The sequence below is a fragment of the Carettochelys insculpta genome, chromosome 2, assembly GCF_033958435.1.
Source record: "Carettochelys insculpta isolate YL-2023 chromosome 2, ASM3395843v1, whole genome shotgun sequence".
In the NCBI taxonomy this organism is placed as follows: Eukaryota; Metazoa; Chordata; order Testudines; family Carettochelyidae; genus Carettochelys; species Carettochelys insculpta.
In genome coordinates, this window is record NC_134138.1 from 244,394,617 (window position 1) to 244,414,685 (window position 20,069).

Below are 20,069 nucleotides of genomic sequence, written 5' to 3' on the forward strand. Positions count from 1 at the left end.
CTCATTTCAGTTGACTTTAACAGGAGTTGAGAGTGTTTTGTCATCTTACAGAAATGGGCGCTTATATTGGATTTAAAGGACAGTCAGGCCTGCTCCTGCTACCATGGAAATAAATGATAATATTGCCATTAAATTAAATTTGAGCAGCACTTGGCCTTTAAAAAACTTACTGTACAGTAGCTAGTGTAGAAATCCTTAACAATAAATACATGATGGTTCTTAATGTCATTTTGAAAATTAACTAGAATTTAAGAGGGATCTTGCTCTTTGTCAAACAGTAACCTTGTTCTAAAGCATCCAAGCTCTAGATATTATTTTTTGAAATTGTTGATTACACTTCAAGCACCACTTACCTAATATATGCCTTTTGGGGAGATGCATGAACCAATAGTGAGTAAGTGGAACTGCAATGTCAGTGGCAGTTGTATTGTGGTTGTAGATAAATAATACTAATAGAGTAATTGAATTTAAAATGTAATGGCTCAGATTGCTTCTAGATTTGCGCACGCCACCTTTTGCACAAAAACAGGGTCAACACCAATGCTTATGTTTTAATAAAAGAGATGTCAGGGCTCCAGCAATTCTTTCACTTTAATAATTGACACAATAGATGCTGGAAATAGGGGTGCTTGCATCGGTACAGCACTCCATTGCTTGAAGTGGCTTCCACTCTTTTCAGGGTTTTTACAGTTTAGTTCAATGGCTCTCAGAACCCCCACTGCACAAATTTTTCTAGCATCTCTGACTGACACACCAAGCCTAGAAGGCAGGTACAAATGAAACAGTGTTCAGCATCCTTAGCAGTACCATTTTGCCCTCTCAGGTTCTGTGGAGGCTTTTCAGCACAGTCTGGGTGCCATGCTAGTTGAGACTGGTGGTGTCTCTGTTGCAACTTGGCGTGAGCCTCCCAGTCTTTGTACACAGATTGGTGATAAAAGGCTCAACATGTTGAATTAAAAATAGCAGTGTGACGTTGTGGCTCTGGAGGCTCTGGGTGGTCACCCAAGCTCAGACCTACAGGATCAGGCGAGCTTGAGAGCCCAAGCGGCATCATCCATACTTCTATCTTTACCATACTGATTTGAGCCCAGTGATGCTACTGTCTACCCTCACTGACAGTCAGCTGTAGCCTGGACATACGCCAGGAAGGCGGAAGTTAAATTACACGTCTTCCCACCCCAAATGCATATACAGCTTCTGAACTTTGTGGCAAATCCTCAGTAAAGATAATATTGTTCAAGGCTTTATTATTCTGCATGCAGAGCCACCACACCTGACTGGGACCTACCTACCAGTCATTACAGAAAGTGTTTCATGCAGGTAGCTCTGGCTTTTCTCGGATACCCACATTTGATGCAGCATGCGCCAAGTTTGGAAGCTACCCCTATAGCTTCTTCCATGCAGGAACAATTCCCCTCATGGGTCAGTGAGAGACCATTGTAAGAGAACCTTCACAGAGATTTCCTTCTTTAGAGCTTCTTCCTGCATGTGAGCTTTCTTGTTGGCCATTGTTCCTGCCTTAGATATTTTGTGGCTGAGTCTACTCACATGAATAAGTGGTACTCATTAATCAAGATGAGTAAATGTTGCTGAATTGGGCCTTCATTTAATAATTAATGCAGGTATCTACTGAGGCAAAAAAATTCTCCTCCAAAAAACTGCTTCAACTGGTAAGTGTGCAACTGAGACACTGAAAAACAAGTCCCTTATCAAATTTCATTTTAGTTGGTGGGATTTATTGAAGAGCTTTGTTGTGATGTTAAGAGTTTTACAATGGGCTGGAGGAGGAGAGGGGTAGCTTAGTGGTTTGTGCATTGCTCTGCTAAACCCCCAGTTGTGAGCTCAATCCCTGAGGGAGCCAGCTGGGGCAAGTAGATTTAAAAAAAAAATAAAATCTGTCAGGGATGATGATAGGTCCTGCTGAAAGCAAAGGTCTCTTTCAGCTTTAAGAGAGAGGCATATCCCCATATTAAACTTCCTTTAAAAATAAATCTGTTCTTTTGGCAGATACAGCCCATGAATTTTGGTACCAGAATAAATTCTTAAAATCAAAATAACTTATAATTTGAATATGTTCAACAATATTTAAAGATGGACTTGAACCAACTCCCCCCACCCTCCATGATCCAAAACTCCATCTGCCTTGATCTTTTGGATAGCTTAGTTCTGAACTTTTTGAACAGACACACATGTACTGTAAATCCTATTCACTTTGAGCCTAGTTCTCCTATCCTTATTTGTCTCAAAAAGTAAAATAATCTGCAAGTTTTACTGCAATACTCTGGAAATAATGGGATTACTTGCTGGGCAATTTTCTAGCCAGTAGCTACAGCAGAAGCAGGTTCAGTAAGATTAGTGGTTTCTTAGTTTATGGAAATCAGTTCTTTACTCTCATGTTCAGTTTAAGTGAGCATTTCAGTTTAATGCATTTTCTTGTAAAGGAGTTTGTACTGGTGAGGATTGTTGCTTTTAATTATGAAGTTAGACATCCAGTTGGAATTAAAAATCAGTTTTATATCACTGCCTGAAATGAGCTGAAAGCCAACAGACTAAAGAACAATTCTTGCCATCTTTTCCTATGACTATATCATGTCCTTCATAATCATGGCTCTGGGTGCTGGGTAGAAAATTGAGGATGGACTATGGGAGGCAATGTACTGTAGGTTCTCGCCATTTGTAAGTGCCACATTCGCGAATTAAATTATTCGTGAGTGGCCTCGCTTCCCTGGGGCTCTGGGGCTGGGCATGCCAGTGGCTGCTGTGGCTTTTCCCGAGACTCAGGTGCTAGGAGCACTGGCGGCTGCCGCAGCTTCCCCAGGAACCAGGGCAGGAGCACTGGCAGCCACTGTTTGCCCGAGGCCCCGGGCAGGCAGCGTCGGCAGCTGCAACTTCCTGGGGCTCCAGGGCAGGGAGCACCCATCCTGCTGCTTCCCGGGGCTCCGAATCTTTGCCTGGCACATTTGCGAGGGTTCTGAACCGAGAACTCTTGTGAATGTTGAGACCCTACTGTAGTCCAGTGGATAGGGAACTGAATAAAGATGTGAGACACCTGCTGCTGACCTGTGCAAGTCACTGTACCTTTTTGTATCTCTGTCATGTGTATTCAGATTGTAAGCTCTTCAGGATAGGGGCTGTCTTTTATCTGTTTATATAGTGCCAAGTGGGATGTGTGTTGGGGGCTGGAGTGAGGGACATCTCTTTGATGTTAGGTGAAGATTCTAGGAGCTGTTATAATCCAAATATTAAACATTTCCTGCTCTCTATAGGTGGGGTGGTTTTTCTAGAGAGTGTTGAGTACATAGACATAAAATGGTAGTGAGGACGTAGCAGAGAAAGAAGGAGAACCTCAGGGTTAAGGTAGTGGACTGGAACTCAGGATATCTGCACTCCATCTTACCTCTACTATGAGCTTCCTATGAGGTTTTGAGTAAACCATTCAAACTTTCTGTGTAATTTAGTTCATGTGAAATAGGAATAATAATATTTCTTCTACCTTAAAACAGTATTGTAAGGGTAGATTCATATCTGTCCTGTTAAGCTGTCTGGTACAAAGGATGATGAGCGTAATGACAGGCTATTATTATTATTTATTTTGTTGTAGTACATAATAGATAAAAAGCTTGTGAGAGACCAAAACCATACACCTGTGGAATGATATAGCAAATGGATGCTGATAACAATAGTTTCCTGAAAGCTGAGAAAGGAATAATGTTATGGGAGTGGTGGGAGTGCTGCCCTGCTCAGTTTCCTGGCTCTGCAAGTGGAAGGAACTTCAGAAACCGGGAAACTGCTCCTGTCAGGGGCAGCAACCGTGAGTCAGGCTGCCATCCCTGACAGTAGTGGGGAGACTGCTCCTATTGGGGTAGCCATGAATCAGACTGTTGCCCTTGACAAGAGTGGTTTCCTCACTACTGTCAGGGATGGCAGCCTGACTTGCAGCTGCCACCCCGACGGGAGTGGTTTCCTTTTCCTGTCGGGGTGGCCGTTGCGTTAACCCGAGACATGCACAACTTGACTGTATGTATCTTGAGGGCTCACTGTATTTGGCTATAGTTCTTTGTTACTCCATCTCTGAGTAGCTAATAAGAACTCTTCAAAGCCAAAGGTAGTCAGTTGGTATAAGTAGCATACTTTGTTCTTATTCTTTACTTTCTACATTGCTACATGCAAACAAAAGTTAGGGAATTCCTGAATAAAGTTTTCCTGCTTCTGTAACAAGAGACTTATCTACAGAAAGACCAAAAATCAACCCCCATCAAAGCTCTACACTGAGGACACCACTATTCCCAGTTCTCAGTCTGCACCTTCTGTTTTGCCATAGGAATTAGTTTAGCTATTCCCTTAGGCTGTGTCTACGGTACAGCCCCCTTTCGAAAGGACAACTTTCGAAACAGAACATCGAAAGCCATTCTTTCGAAAGGGAACGTCCACACCGTGCAGGGTGCAGGAAGTCCTGTGGGCAGGGTCGCATGGTGGATAAGCCCTTCCAGGACCGTGGCCCGCCTTCCCCTTAAAGGCTCCCCCATCCCGTACGTCAGCCCGCACATGATGAGGGCCAGCCACCTGTCCCCAGGCTCGCACACTGAGGAGATCAGAGGAGGCACCCTGGGCCCCCATGGAACCCGAGTAACCCCCCATCCCCATCGAGGCCATGGCCAGTGCTCTGGCCATGGTCCTGGCTGCCGCGCAGCAGCGGCTACGGGCAGCCAACCTACTAGCCGCCCTCCTTGAAGTCATCCTGAGGGTGCGATATCCCCAGCTGGTCCCTCGGGGCATCTGCCACCTGTGGAGCTTCCCCACAAGCAGCGACTGGTGGGACCGGCTGGTGCTGGTGGACTGGGGTGATGACCGGTGGCTACAGAACTTCTGGTTGACCAAGGGGACATTCCTAGAGCTGTGCCACTGGCTTGCCGCAGCCCTCCAGCACCAGGACACCTGCATGAGACCAGCACGCCTGCTCCAGAAAAGGGTGGCCATCACCCTCTGGAAACTGGCTACTCCGGACAGTCACTGATCTGTCAGCCCTTAGTTTGGGGTGGGCAGGGCCACCGTTGGGGCCGTCCTCAACGAGGTAAGCCATGTGCATGTGGGGGCCAGGGGAGGGGGGCACTCTGGCATGGGGTACCATCAAGGACCACAGGGCAGCCCCCATGGGGGAAGGGACAGGGATGGGGACAGGGGCCCCAGGGAGGCCTGACCTGCAGGGGACCGGGATGGTCGGGCACGGTACCTCCCACCCCATGCTCATGAGTGCATCCTCCTCCCACTCACTGCAGGTCGTCCGGGCCATCAACAGGGGCCTCCTGCAGTAGCTGGTCTGTGTCAGGGACCTGGACAATGCCATCCGGGGCTTCGAGGAGTTGGGCTTCCCAAACTGCTTTGGGGCCCTGGACAGCATGCACATCACCATCCAGGCCCCAGAGCAGAGCGGTGGGGCTTTCATAAACCGGAAGGGCTACCGCTCTGTGGTCCTGCAGGCACTCGTCGACGCCAACGGTCAGTTCCAGGACATCTGTGTGGGCTGGTCTGGCCGTGCCCATGATGCCAGGGTGTTCCGGAACTTGGGGCTTGGCTGCCGCATGGCCGAGGGGACCTTGATCCCCCAGCAGGAGCTCCCCATTGGGGATACCACAATGCCACCCTGCATCGTGGCAGATGCAGCCTACCCCCTGCAGGCCTGGCTCATGAGGCCATACACGGGATACACGCAGCCCAGCCAGGACATTTTTAATGAGTGGCTGAACTGGGCCCGCAACATGGTGGAGCAGGCATTTGGCCACTTGAAAGGGTGCTTCAGATGCCTCTTCATGAGGCTGGAGGTTGGCCTCCCCAGTGTGGCAGCAGTGGTTGGGGCCTGCTGTGCCTTGCATAACCTTGTGGAGGCAAAGCATGAACCCTTGGTGCACGGGTGGGCCGTTGAGGCAGGGTGCATGTATGAGCAGCCCCCTGCTGCCCCATGCCACCAGGCCCAGCAGGACGGGGTGCGGGTACGGAAGGTCCTGTGCCAGGCCTTTGAGCGGGAACTGCAGTAACCACCCCACCCCTATTCACACCCCACCATCCCCACACATGCACAGGGGACCCAGATGGAACTACAAAATAAACACTTTACTTAACTGATACTATGTCTTTTCTGCCTATGTACAGGGAGGGGTATTAGAGAAAGCGGGGCTGGGATGAACTATATAGAGGGGATATCACAGAAAGAGGGGTTGGGGGAAACTATATACAGGGGCATTGCGGCCCCAGGTGGTCACCCTCCAGGCCCTGGGAGGGCCGAAGGTAAGGGCAGAAGGCCCTATTTGTTTATGGGGGTTGAGGGACGGGATCCCCTTCACCCATGTCCGCCTCTTCCCCCTGGGTCCGGGTGGTCTGTCGTGGCTGGGCTGGGGCAGGTGGCATGGGAGGTAGGGGAGCTGCTGGGGAGGGGCCCCTGCGGGCTCCCTGGGGTCAGCATGGGAGATGTGTGGGGTGGAGGGAATGGCCTCACCTTGGCCAGCCCTGACCATCAACATATGGGCCAGCTGCATCAGGACAGATGGGAGCAGGTGGGTTGGGACAAGGGCAGAGAGGTCGGGCTCATGGGGAGGGGTTCACTGCAGGGGCTGGGGTGGGGGGGAGACCAGGGGGGCAGGAGATGTCCGGGGTGGGAAGGCTGACCAGGGGACTGGGGAGGTGGTTGAGGTTGGGGGTGGGGAGGCTGACCAGGGGACTGGGGAGGTGGAGGGGCGGCTGGGTGACAGGAGGATGAGGGATGGTGGGGTGGGGGTGGGTGCGGGAGTGGCTTGCAATGGGGCAGCAGCTGGGTCTAGGTGGCCCACCACGGCCCAGGTCGGGGCGTCCATATTCTCCACGACTCGGTCCCAGGCCTGCTGCTCCATGGCAAGCCGCTCCCACAGCACGCGAGTAAGGTCCCGCAAAGCTGTGGTATGGGTAGTGTCCCCTGCCTCCTCATTGCCACCCTGGTGGCACTGGTGAATGGCCCGGCGGCAACCCTGCACAGTCCCTGCTTGGGATGCTGGCTCCTCCCCCTCGCCCTCAGTGGTGGGGCTGGTCCGGCCGCTGGCTGCAGGAGTTGTGGAGACAGAAGGGGAGGGGGAATGGGCCATTAGTCCCAGGTGCATGTCCCGGTGTCCTGCCCCCACCCCCAGGGTACATGTCCCTGGGTGCCCCACAGGGGTACCAGGAACATGCCCCCACCACGCTGGTCCCCGCTCCCTCCAAGTCTGGGCAGCCCCTGATGCTGTCCCATCTATGTGGTGCTGAGTGCCGTGCATCATCCCCCTGACAGCGTGGGGAACATAGCTGTCCAGGGGCCACATGCACCTGGACTGGTGGCTGTGTGGGATGCCTGTGGCCACCCTGGGTGGGACCTGACACTCCCTCCCTGGGCACTAGGGAGGCTGGTGTGCACACCACGTACCTAGGGGGTCCCTCTGGGAAGACAGGCGAGGCACAGTCGGATGGGGCCCGGCTGGACAGCCCGGATGGGAGGTCGATGACGAGGGCCCCCTCGCTTGAGCCCTCGCCATCGCTGGTGGGGTCAAGTGGCTGTGCTGTCCGCTGTCGCCTGGGGCTGGCTAATGACCCCGGGTGCTCCTCACCCTCGGTCGCCGTCTCGGGCTCAGTGTCACCGACTGATGTGTCGAGGAAGATGGTGAGGGGTCTGGCCTCCTTCGGCCCCAGGAGGCGATGGAGCTCTTAGTAGTAGGGGCAGCTTGTGGGGGCTGCCCCTACCGTCCGGCTGTGTCCCGGGCCCGGCAATACCCCTGCTGCAGTTCTTTTACCTTTGACTGGACCTGGTCTGGTGTGTGGGTGGGGTGGCTGTGGCCAAGCAGCCCCTTTGCCAGCTGCTGGAAGGCGACCGCACTGTGGCGACGGACCCCCGTTTGTTGGAGGACCTCCTCATCCTCCCAGAGGGAGAGGAGGTCCTTGATCTCGGCCTCTGTCCAGGAAGGGGCTCGGCGCTTCGGGGCCTGGCCTTCTCCTGGGACGACTCCCCAGTGTCTTTGGAGGGCCTCTGGGGTGGGCGGGGTTCTGAGTGGCTGGCCATGGGCCCAGGTGGTGTGGGGGACTGGCTGGCTGTTGCGGGGGCTGGTGAGCTGGAGAGCAGCATGGCCTCACTGCTGGCTGCACGGTCTCAGCTTCCTGCCTGAGGGTTTCTGGGAGCCTGCATCCTCTTAAGCGCGGCCAGATGCTAGAACCATAGAGCTCCATCTGTGCTGTGAGTGGCGTTGCTGCCTGCCAGCTGATTGCCGCCATGGAGGACTTCCTCTTTCGAAAGAGCAGGCTGCGGAGCATCTACACTTGCTCTCTTTCGAAATTATCTTTCGAAGGAGGGCGCTCTTCCCATCCTGGGAACGGAGGAGCGACTTCGAAAGAACAGGGGAGTTCTTTCGAAGTTACTTTCGAAAGAGCATGGGGTGTGTGTGGACACTCCGCGGGCTCTTTTGAAAGAGCTCAGTCTTCCGATCCTAATTTCGAATGTACTTGCTAGTGTAGACGCAGCCTTAGTGGGCAGTAGAGGTGAAATGAAGGACTTCTTTGGCTGTGTGCAGAAACATTGTGTCCCACCCCTAGCTAGTACATTCTTCTTGTTTAGTTCCACATACTTGTGTATAGTGGTGGCAGTTCCATATAAGATGCCTTCCTCACCATTTCTGGTCATCTGTATTTGTGGGGCAAGGAAGTAATGTTCTTTAGGCTACTTCCTTTCGATGGTTGAGTTCTATTTTGGAGCTCAGTTAGGAAAGGGTGATATGGGCCTTTTATACTTGTTCCCTCAGTAATCAGCTAGGCTATGTCTACACTACAGTGCAGTTTTGAAAGGCGACCTTTCAAAAGCTACCTTCTGAAAGATCGCCTTTAGAAAGCATGCGTCTACACACCAAAAGCAGATAGAGCCTTCGGGCCTTTCTTTTGAAAGAGAATATCCATACAGAAAGAAGAGGCCAGGAAATGCCACAAATGGGTTCACATGGCAGACAAGCCCTTCTGGGCCCCACAGCCAGTCGCTCTCTTAAAGGCCCCATCCCAAGCACCTTCATCCTGCACAAGTATCTCAAGTATTCTTATTGTTGAGCTGTATAGCCTAATCTGAGTGTCCATATATTTGTAAAGTGAAGATGTGGTTGGGAGTTTCTGATGTTAAAATATTTCACCACTATTCTAATTTTCTACTTTGCTTTTTAACTTTAGTGTTACAATTATTTTGATTCTAATTGTAGAAATTCCCATAGAGGTTCTGGTTGGAGCATCTTTGGGAGATAGAGATGTTGGGAGTGGGAAAAACAAGAGATTGTTGGAGTTGTAGCTACTGCTAGGTGTTTTCAGGTTTAGGGAAGGAGCATGTACAATGGTCATTAGTGGGAACGCTTTCATGAGTAAGGATTACGTGAGTGGATAACAGTTGCAGAATTGGTCTTCAGGGACCTGTTACTGCTCCCATTGAAGTAATTGAAAAATTCCCATTGATTTCAGTGGGAACAGGGTTGAGCCCACCCTTCAAAAGGAAAATCTCCCTTTGTGTGCTAGGCTTATCTGTCCTTTGCAGACAGAACTGTCATCAACAAAAGCTGTGGAAAGGGAGGTAGAGGCCTTTGCTCTTCTTCTTGTTAAGGTTGAGGTTAAAACTTGCACTTCAGAGGGGAATTTACAACCTTTAAGTAATGAACTAGAAACAGTGATATCTAGAGTATAAAACTTTTTCAGAACTGTTAGAAAAATGCTCTGACGCACAGTAAAAGAGAAATCATGGGATGTGGGGGAACTTTTCCGAGGACAGGATTTTTAAGAGGGGCCTGAGTTCACTGACAGGATCTAGATTAGAAGAATCAAACTCATTGTGAGGAAGGGTCCAGCTTTTGCTTTTAGCCAGGGTCTGTGGACGTGGTGTAGATTTAGAACTATATACTGTCCTTAGTGAACCTTCCCCTCATGTCCGTGTAAGAGTTATACAAAGATCAAGAATGCAATTTGGCTGCTTTTGGTGGTCGTTCAAACTAAACTTTTGTTCAATACCTTTTCGTCACATTGAGTTACCATTTTGGGAAAACATGTTCTCCTCTATGGTCATCATTATTTCCACTGTTTCTCAAAATTTCCCTTCCTTCTCCTTTCTTCCCATTACATAGGTCTTCCTCCCCACATATAATAGTGTTCTGCTAAATCCCTTCCTTATTGCATCATCTAAAGTGATAATCAGTAAAATATTCAGTGCTGACATTTCAAGTGGTGTCACTGGTGATAATTCTACACTTTGAGGTGGAGGCCTGAGTCCCAGCTTAAGGAGACATGCATGTGCTAGTCTTATTGAGATAACACACTGAAAACAGAATGATAGGGAGAGCACTGGGACAGGTTAACTGCCTCATGACCATGTATTTTTACTTGGGATGGCTAGCTCTGTCACTGTCACAGCTATCCCCTCTTTTTAGTATGTTAGTTCAATGAGAGCTGGGAATCATACCCTTATCTCAAAGTGTAGCTATACTGTGTAATTCAGCTTTAATATTAAAATGAAATTAACAGCCGGGAGGAGAGTTCCCCGTCAATGCATTTCTTTCAGGATGAGGTTGTCTGCATGCTCTGTAAGACTGATCTACATCAGATAGCCTCAAGAGCATTTATTAAGTGTGTTTTCACAACCACAAGGACTACAAGTATATTTCTGAGAAATGAAAGCGTACTTTCTGTAGAATCTGGATATGTCATGCAGGCCAAAATGTAACCTGCTATGGATTTGCCACTTGGATTCTCACATCTAGAGTGCTTCAGTCTTGGTTGTGTTCAAAGTTTGATGATTCAAAATGTTAAAAAGGTTTTTGAGTCTCAAGACTATCCACAGATGTTCATAGAAATGCAGGTTTGGCTAAGGCTTGGAAAGCAAAAAAGTAGAATAACTTTGTTCTCTGTTGGCAACTTAGTAGGGCATTTTATAAAATGACCTGAAATAGAAGGACATGTGGCTCCTGGGCCGTGTCTACACTAGCCCCAAACTTCGAAATGGCCACGCAAATGGCATGCGGGCGGCCGCGGCACTTCGAAATTGATGCACGTCGCTGCCGCGTGGCTCGTCCCAACAGGGCTCCTTTTCGAAAAGACCCCGCCTACTTCGAAGTCCCCTTATCATGGGAATAAGGGGACTTCGAAGTAGGCGGAGTCCTTTCGAAAAGGAGCCTCGTTGGGATGAGCCGCGCGGCGGCGAGGCGCTTCAATTTCGAAGTGCCGCGGCTGCACGCATGCTAATGAAGCACTGAATATGCATTTCAGCGCTTCGTTAGTAAACTTCGAAATGGCCATTTGCGTGGCCATTTCGAAGTTTGGGGCTAGGGTAGACGTAGCCGTGGTGCGACAAGGGAAGCTGAGGGGAACAAGTTTAACATGCATTAAAAGCAGAAAACCTGTCATAATTTAAAAGTAGCACTGCTCTAGTCTGTTGAACTTTACGTAGCTTGGAGATGCAGAGAGCACCTGTGTTCAAAGAGATCTTCATGGACCTTTTGTACTGTGTCAGGAACAGAGGATTAAGCATGCAATGTTTCATTTTGAAGGGAAAGATAAGAAATTATTGAGTGCAAACCCAGTAACATCTCATGAAGAGCATATTGATAGTTTATCAAAGGATGAGACTATAAAACATTAATACTGTAAGATTTTTGGAGCTGTCAACAAGTCTTATCTTATTGTATACTCTGTAAAATACCATATTTCAAAGTAACATATAAATAATTTATTAATAATGATAGCATCCTTGTATCTCACAGATTGGGTGGATAATAATTTGGTTGCCAATTTTTGGGACGATAAATGTATCCTGCAGAATGTTACTTGAACTCGCATTGATATCATATCAGAAGGTGTGTGGGAGGATCAGACCATTGATCAATGCTGAGACTCTAAAAACCACCTCCATGGCTTGAGCAGACAAGGCCCCAAATATACCTTCATGACCAAAAAAAATATAGGTAGGGCCAAGTGTTGCCTTTCTTTGGCATATGATTCAAATAATTAGAAGCTAAATAATTACAAGAGACCTAGGCCCTTAGATATTTTTGTCCTGAGTAATCAGGCTCAGTGTTTTGTTGTTTTGTTTTTTTTTGTGCCAGTACTGAGTACCAGCACCTTGGCAACCCCAGTCATGTGACTGGCTGTGGGGAGGAGGCAGGGAGCTGACTGAATACCAACACTTTTTTTTTCTTTTTTCTTTTTAAAAAAGACACTGGTCAGGCCTCTGAATACTTAAATAATGAGTGGAATCAAGTAGGCTGGGTATATATGTGCCCCTTCCTTTCGAAAGGGGCATGTTAATGAGCGGGTTCGAAAGATGCTGAGGCACTGCAATGAATATGCAGCGCCTCATTACCATAATGGCAGCCGCGGCGATTCGAAAGTGCAGCTTTTCGAATTGCACGCCGCCCGTGTAGACGGGACCTTCTGAAAGGACCCCCCCCCAGTTTTCGAAAGCCCTTCTTCCGATCACAGATAGGAAGAAGGGCTTTCGAAAACTGGGGGGGGTCCTTTTGGAAGGTCCTGTCTACATGGGTGGCGCGCGATTCGAAAAGCCGCGCTTTCGAATCGCTGCGGCTGCCATTATGCTAATGAGGCGCTGCATATTCATTGCAGTGCCTCAGCATCTTTCGAACCCGCTCATTAACATGCCCCTTTCGAAAGGAAGGTGCACGTGTAGACCCAGCCATAATGTATTTGTGTTCTTCCATGTTCCAGAAGTGGATCAGCATTCTTGCTGGTTGTTCTGTTTGGAGAAAAAGAGCTGTTTCCTGATTTGTTGCTTAGTATGTAGAGCTTTTCCACCTTGAGCGTAGTGCCTAAAATGTTTTTAGCTGCAGGAGCCTCATTGACAGGGAGAACCTCAGCACAGTGTTCAGTGCCAGAATTTCACTGATTCGAAGCCTAATTTTTGCCTCCTTCAGAACCCCTCTATGCAGTCTGTCATTGATGATGGTCTAAATAACTGGGCAGCAAATTGTAACAATTCATCTCCATCTATTCTGTATTATTTCTTGTATTTGGTCTCTCGTTTTCTTCTTGTTTTCTGTCTGAGTCTATCTGAAACCCCACTGTCTAATATGCCAGCTGGAATGCCATGAACAGCTGATTTGTAGAGTTCCAGCTCTGGGGGAAGAGGAAGAGAAGTGGGGATGGAGTGAGAATTTGGTGATTTGTGTGGTCCTAAAGTGCTGAGAGGAAGTGGGGAGGCATAGGAAGGGCAGGGCTCTGGTGTCCTAGTGCACCAAAGGCACATGGGGGAGGGGGACAGACAGGAGGTCTATGGGCCACAGATGGATCCCTGCCCCCTGCCCAAATTGTGTTCTTTATACAGACATGCATGTATCTGCTAACTTTTGTGTGTGTTCTTTAGGTTATATTAGATTTGGCTCTGCTCTATAGCATATTTTATATAAAAAATAGAATGCAGTTCTAAAATGCTCCTGATTAAATTGTGTTATCTCTCTCCATAGTTTAATTATGTGAGGAACAATGTACTCAAAATCTCAGTTCAGCAAGGTATAGCTGTTATGTAAGACTGGTAGGTTAGGGAGTTCTCTTTTTTATGTTTGACTAGCATGTCATGGGTACTGCCATAAATACATAATAAATTATTATAATAATAATAATGAAAAATAACTCTTCTAGCTGGAAAGCAATATATTACACCTTTCCCTCCCCAAATTAGTCACTTTAATGCATGTGATGTAGTCTAGTCTAATTACATCAAAAGTCTGAAAGAGTTGGGCTTGTTTAGTTTGGAAAAAAGAAGATTAAGGGGGGACATGGTAACGGTTTTCAAGTATCTAAAAGGGTGTCATAAGGAGGAGGTAGAAAACTTGTTCTTCTTGGCCTCTGAGGATAGAACAAGAAGCAATGGGCTTAAACTGCAGCAACGGAGGTTTAAGTTGGACATTAGGAAAAAGTTCCTAAGTGTCAGGGTGGTCAAACACTGGAATAAATTGCCTAGGGAGGTTGTGGAATCTCCATTGCTGGAGATATTTAAGAACAGGTTAGATAAATGTCTATCAGGGATGGTCTAGACAGTACGTGGTCCTGCCATGAGGGCAGGGGCTGGACTCGATGAACTCTCAAGGTCCCTTCCAGTCCTAGCATTCTATGATTCTTTAATTGTGGTGGCAGCGTAAATCAAGAACAATATATTCATATTTCATCACCAGAAGCGCAAGATGGACTTTTTTGTGCATATTTGCATTTCCTTGATAGCATGATTGTTGTTCTTGTTTTTAAATAAGAATTCCAACTGCTTTCATATGTCAAGGTTTCTGTTTATCTACTAAGTATTTTAGAGAGTTAGTTTGTTTGATCAAGAACTTCTCCCAAACGGTAAGAACTAGGACCAGCAAATTCGATATACAGATTCCTCTTATCATAACTTAAAGCCAGGTAAAGGTTTGATTGTGCCAGAAAAATGGGATGTTCCTGGAATGGGATTACTTCTCATAAAACTGAACAGAAAAGAGACAGAATCACCAAATCAATAACAATCCTCAAAATTTACATAAATGAGCTAATGTTGAAAGAGACTGAACCCAGCTGAGCCAGAAAAATAAGATGAACCTGGAATAGGAGTCCTTCACAATAAATCTTACCGAAAAGAGATAAAACAGAGAAATTTGGAGTAGTGCTCTATTTTGAAAACTTAAAAAAAAAAAAAGTATTGAAAATCAAAATAACCATAGCCCTTTTTTCTTAAAACATAGTGGCCACATCTACACTAGCCAGTTCTTTTGAAATATTTTTCAAAAGAAGGGGCTCGTTCGAAATATCCAGTGGAGTGTCTACACACAAAAAGTGTTCTTTCTAAATTAAATTGAAAGAATGTGTGGGTCCTTTCAAAAGAGCTTTTCCACTCCCATTTCAGGAAGAGCACCTTCTTTCAAAAGAAAACATGTAGAAGCTCCGCAGGCCCTTTTTTTCCTAAAGAGCAGCCTTCATGGCACCTGATATTTTTGGACCCTGGCCTGTTCTTTCAAAAGAGTGGGAGGTATGTGGACACTCTTTTGAAAGAGCAGATCACTCTTTTGATCTGCTTTTTTGCGTGTGGATGCACTCTTTCAAAAGAAGTTCTTTTGAAAGAGATCTTGTGGAAGGACTTTGGAAGGATCGCTGTAGTGTAGACTTAGCCAGAGAGTAAGAGTTTATAGTAATGAAGAAAAAACAGTTGATAGAATTCCCATTTGAAAAATTACTTTAAAAGTGGGAAAAAAAATTAAAAAGAAACCTGAAATAAAAATGAACTTTAAAAAAAATGACCCTGTATTTTTGACAAATACAATCATTAACATAAAGAATGTACATTTTCCCTTTATTTTATAAAACCTCTTGAGTTAGGGACTTGAGCAATGCTGGGAAAATTTGCTAATTGTGTTATATTGTGAAAAGTTGTTAATACTGTTGTGATGTCCTGTGTTATTACAGCTTTTATGTTTGCTCTTAGAATTTTCAAAAGTAAGACTGGACAGTGATTAAGTCAGGTCCAGTCTTGGGGCAAGGAAAAGAAAGTGGTTGCCTTGGGTGCTGTGGCTTCAGGGCCTCATGCTAAAATTGAAAATAACATTCACCACCCACTGGCCAGGCCCCATTGTCTGTGTGCTGCTTTGGACCCTGCTGGGCTGGCTCTGGTTTAAGTATATCTAAACTGTGTTTCTAAGAGAGGACCAAATCCTGGAGTTCTCTATAAGCATCTAAGTTCCAGAAACACTTTAAAAGCTAGTTGCAGGGACTAAAGTGGAGCAAGAGCAAAAAAAGATGTTGCAAAAAAAGATTCCACATTCCTGTGTGCCTAGTGGGTCTTTGCAGCTCAGGATAGAGAAAGAGAAAGTAGGCTAACCACAAGGGGACAAGGGCATGACTGGCAGCAGGCCTGGCCTTATGCAAGGCAGTTGCCTTGGGCCCTGCACTACAGTTTACTACAGCATCCATAACCCACCAGCTAGGCCTGGCTGTCAGAGTGCAATCTTGAGCCCTGGCTACAGGCCAGCCTCTGCTAGGCCAGCTCTGACTGGGAGATCTATAAATGTTGTGGCTGAAAAAATCTGTGTCTGGGAGAGCAGGCCTGCTACTCTTCCTGTAGTCTACTAGAGGAGCTCTAGCCTCTGTCCCGATGTCTTGGCTTTTGGGATCAAGATAACTTCATGTAGAGCAAAGCCCAAATAAAAAGATATTACTTGATTTTTTTATGATTTGGCCAAAGATACTCATCTGCTTATGTGTTTTTATGTGCGTTTGTATAATGTAAGATGAGCTGTCAGGAGAAGAGTGAAAAGATGGTTTTATGATTATTGTGCTGGACTGGAAATGAGCTTTGCTTCTTCATATATATGTAACAGGGATAAAAATACTTCTCTACTGCATAGGGATGTTTTGTTGATAGATAAGTAACTTTACAAAGATTCATTCAAATGCTGGGAAAAGAGAGGGAGCAAATAAATACCTACATATAATACATTAGCCACCTGTCTTTTTAAAATACATCTTTACCTGCTGTAAAGCAGGTGAGAATGTTAGACAGGCAGAAACAGGCAAATATCTGATTAGCTTTCAATGGAACATTTGTGAATTTCCCACAGTTTCTGCTACTTGTAAGAGTCTGTTCAATTTGTTTTTATGGAAAAGTCTGTTGAGATAAGTCTTTGCTTATTCCATTGTCTCCTTTTCAATGCAACTCAGGTGTAATGTCTTTGCTGAGGCCTCTTCTATTGGATGTGGTCCCAACTATTCAACAGACTGCTGCTTTGGCTCTTGGGAGACTTGCCAATTATAACGATGACTTAGCAGAGGCGGTTGTTAAGGGAGACATTCTTCCACAGCTTGTATATTCATTGGCTGAACAGAATGTAAGGAATTTTTATTTGCTTAAGCAATTTAACTGCCAATGGGGAGGGAAAAAACCCTGAATGAACTGTCTTGCCTTCTACTGCCGTATTACATGTACTGAAGTGGCATACAGCGTGTGCATTGTCCTGGTAGGTCCAAATGTACTGTAGTCTTAACTGTAATTCAACAAGATTTAAAAATTCTTATTCTTGACCCATTATCTATAATATATTAATGGAAACTTTGTTTTCCTGACACGTTAATGAAAGGATTTGTAGAAAGCTGATTTTTTTTAAAATAACGAGAAATGCTGTATTGATGATTGGTTAGAATTTGTCTTCAATTTTAAATGCTTATAGCAGTTCAACTTATGTGCATTCTGCCATCCTGTATTTAATATCTCCAAACGTGAGGATTTGGAAATTTTTAGTGCACAAGAAATACAAAATTTAACTACTGGGACAAACACAGTACAGGTTCTACCTCCCTGGTCCAGCACCCCTGGGACCTGAGTGGCCCTGGACCAGGGTTTTTGCCAGACCAGAGGAAGTCAATACCTTGCTGGCCTCCAGCCCCTTTTCCAGGCTCCCCTCCCAGGCTCCTGCCGCTGTCTAGCCCCTTTCCCTGCTCCTTGGCCCTGGGTGCAAGCTGCTGGCTCTCTAGCTAACCGGCCACCACTCCACAGCCCTGGCTATGACTCCCCAGCCCTGCTGTGCCTCCCTGTCTAAGGAACACCATTTCCTGGTCCTGGTGCAGGCCACTGTTCCCTGGTTCCAACTGTGGCTCCCCGGCCATGGTCTGCCACTGAGGTTTGTCACGTCCCAGCTTCCTGTTGCCGTCACACTGTCTCCCAGTCCCCAACTCTCAGGACTCCAGGGCGCTATGATCCAGCAGCATCTGTGGTTGTGGCAGACCATGGATGTTGCTGGATGAGAGAGTCACAGGTTTGAGAGATTCAACCTGTATGATACATTAAAAGGATTTGATCTGCTTGTTTGTTAAACAAAGGGTCACATGATATAGCACAAATGTATCTGATGGGCTTTCCCCCACTTTTCCTACAGTTTTTGGCTGGATTCTTATTTTAGGATACTAACTTACATTAACAGCAATGCTTTCAAACATGTTTTCTAGTGACTGGAATATAAAGACATTTGAGAATTATAATGTGGCTATAATTCCATTTTATTTAACTGCGTTTAAACTGGAGTTTTTATTTTAAATTTTGAAGAATTCAAATACCAGTGCTTATCACTGAAATGAAATTATTACCTTTTCATTGTTTGAGAACACAGAAGTTATCACTAATCAAATAATATTTTCATTGTTGTATATTTGACTGGTACTTCCACAAGCATAAAAAATTACACATTTTGTTATTGAAGGGACTTTCCTGTTCATTCTAAATATGTTTATAGCATGGAAGCAAGAGTTGCACTTATTTATAAAATTATAAATAATTTAGTTATTTAACTGTATTTTAAAGAGAAAATCATGGTCTTTATTGTTTATTTGAGGTTACACAATTTATTTGATAGCAGAAAGTACACAAAGTTAGCATAGATGCCTTGACTTATCTTTTCCATTTTATTGTGTGTCCTGTCAATGAATCCAGGAGACAGCTGTGATTCAGAATCACTTGGGGCATCAGCAAGATTAGTGTAAGGTCACGGAAGGCCTACCGTGCTTTAGTGACTGAGGGCAAGTGAAGGAAACTAATTATCCAGTTCATACAGAGTTTAGCAAGACATGCAAGTAATTTGTTAGTTCCTATGGGGAATACCCTATGCGTTCCTGTTCCATTCATTTTATGCATCAGTATCAAAAAAGGATCAGATCCTGTGAGCACTCGGTAAGTGGAACTTCCATTGACTTGTACTTGTGCAGCGCTTACAGGATCAAGCATCAGATCAGTGATTTGTCGTAGAAACTAGTGAAAATAAAAATGGTTTTACAGCATATTCTAAGTGTTTTTATGAATGTGTTTTATTTTGAGAATAACATCCTGTGAATAAGAATAAACCCTAAAACGTGTCTCTTTCCCACAGTATGACAGGAATAATGCACAGGCACATGCATGAACACACAGAGGGCATATATTGGAGCAGATCCCCAGCTGGTGAAAACTGGCATAGTCCCGTTGAACTCAATGGAGCTATGCTAGTTCCCACCGGCTGAGGATCTGCTTATTGTGGATATATTATTCCCATTAAACTATGCTTTGGGCAGAGAAACACGTTTTCTAGAGTGGTTATTCTTATTCACAATATCGTTTTCTGTAAAAGCAACCTATTTTTCTTAAGAGCCTGTTTTATGTGGGTATGGGAGGGACAGAGTTACCGCAGTGTGTGCTGGAATGCTGCTTGCTCTGACTCCCTTTCGCTGACTGTCATAGAGTGAGGGTACAGTGCACAGCTCGTGTATATTCCTCTCACTCCCGGCTGGTGTGCAGAGAGGACAGAGGAGTAAGTGATGCAAGCTGTGTACTTTCCCCTTGTTCACTGTTATTGAGGGGAAGGGAAAGAAGAGCAAGCACTATCCTCATACGTGTGGCTGTAGCTCTCCATGCCCTTCCAAAATGGCACCCTGGTTTTTCTGTTTGAGAACTTGGTCTTTCTGTCACTGAAGTCCTGGAGAGTTCATGCCATTTTAACTTCATTGGGATCAGGCTTTTAGGCTAACATCTTTCAGCTTTTATGCTAGCTGTGTGAAGACTAGATTTTTGCCACATCCACTTTTATATTTGTAGCATGGTTCATTTAGGGGCCATCAGGCCTAGTAGGTTGGCCACAGTTCATCAGTTTCCAAAGTCCTGAGGGAGAAGGCCTTGTCAGGCAGTCTGGGAGCCAAGTTACAGTATGTCCTTCTCTGGGTTGTCCCATTTGGTCTTCCGGAAGCGGGATTTCCTTTGGAAAGAGATCTGCCGAAAGCGAGATCTCGCTGGGATATGCTAATGAGGTGTGAAATGTTTTAATCCACGCCTCATTAGCATCGTCTGATCTGCTTATTACCATGCCCCTTCTGGAAGTTGGGGTCGAGTGTAGATGTGGCTTCAGAGTCTAGTAAAATGGATCCTTGATCCATAGTTTGGGTCCTTATATGCTACTGCAATAGGCATTATTCAGTAGTAATAATGAAATAATTATTTTAGTGTTTGTTCTGATCTTTTTGCTTTTTGACATAATTTATATTAATAACAGTGTATGTTTTGCTTTCAATAT

At 45.9% G+C, this 20,069-nt stretch overlaps 1 protein-coding gene across 1 annotated transcript in view; it reads left to right on the plus strand.

Moving 5' to 3' along the window:
- Positions 1-20,069, plus strand: part of SPAG6 (sperm associated antigen 6) — a 70,487-nt gene that overhangs the window by 5,061 nt on the left and 45,357 nt on the right. The window contains exon 3 of the mRNA XM_074986278.1: positions 16,702-16,868. Within this exon, the coding sequence (XP_074842379.1) occupies positions 16,702-16,868 (167 nt within the window). The remainder of the gene's footprint in view (positions 1-16,701; positions 16,869-20,069) is intronic.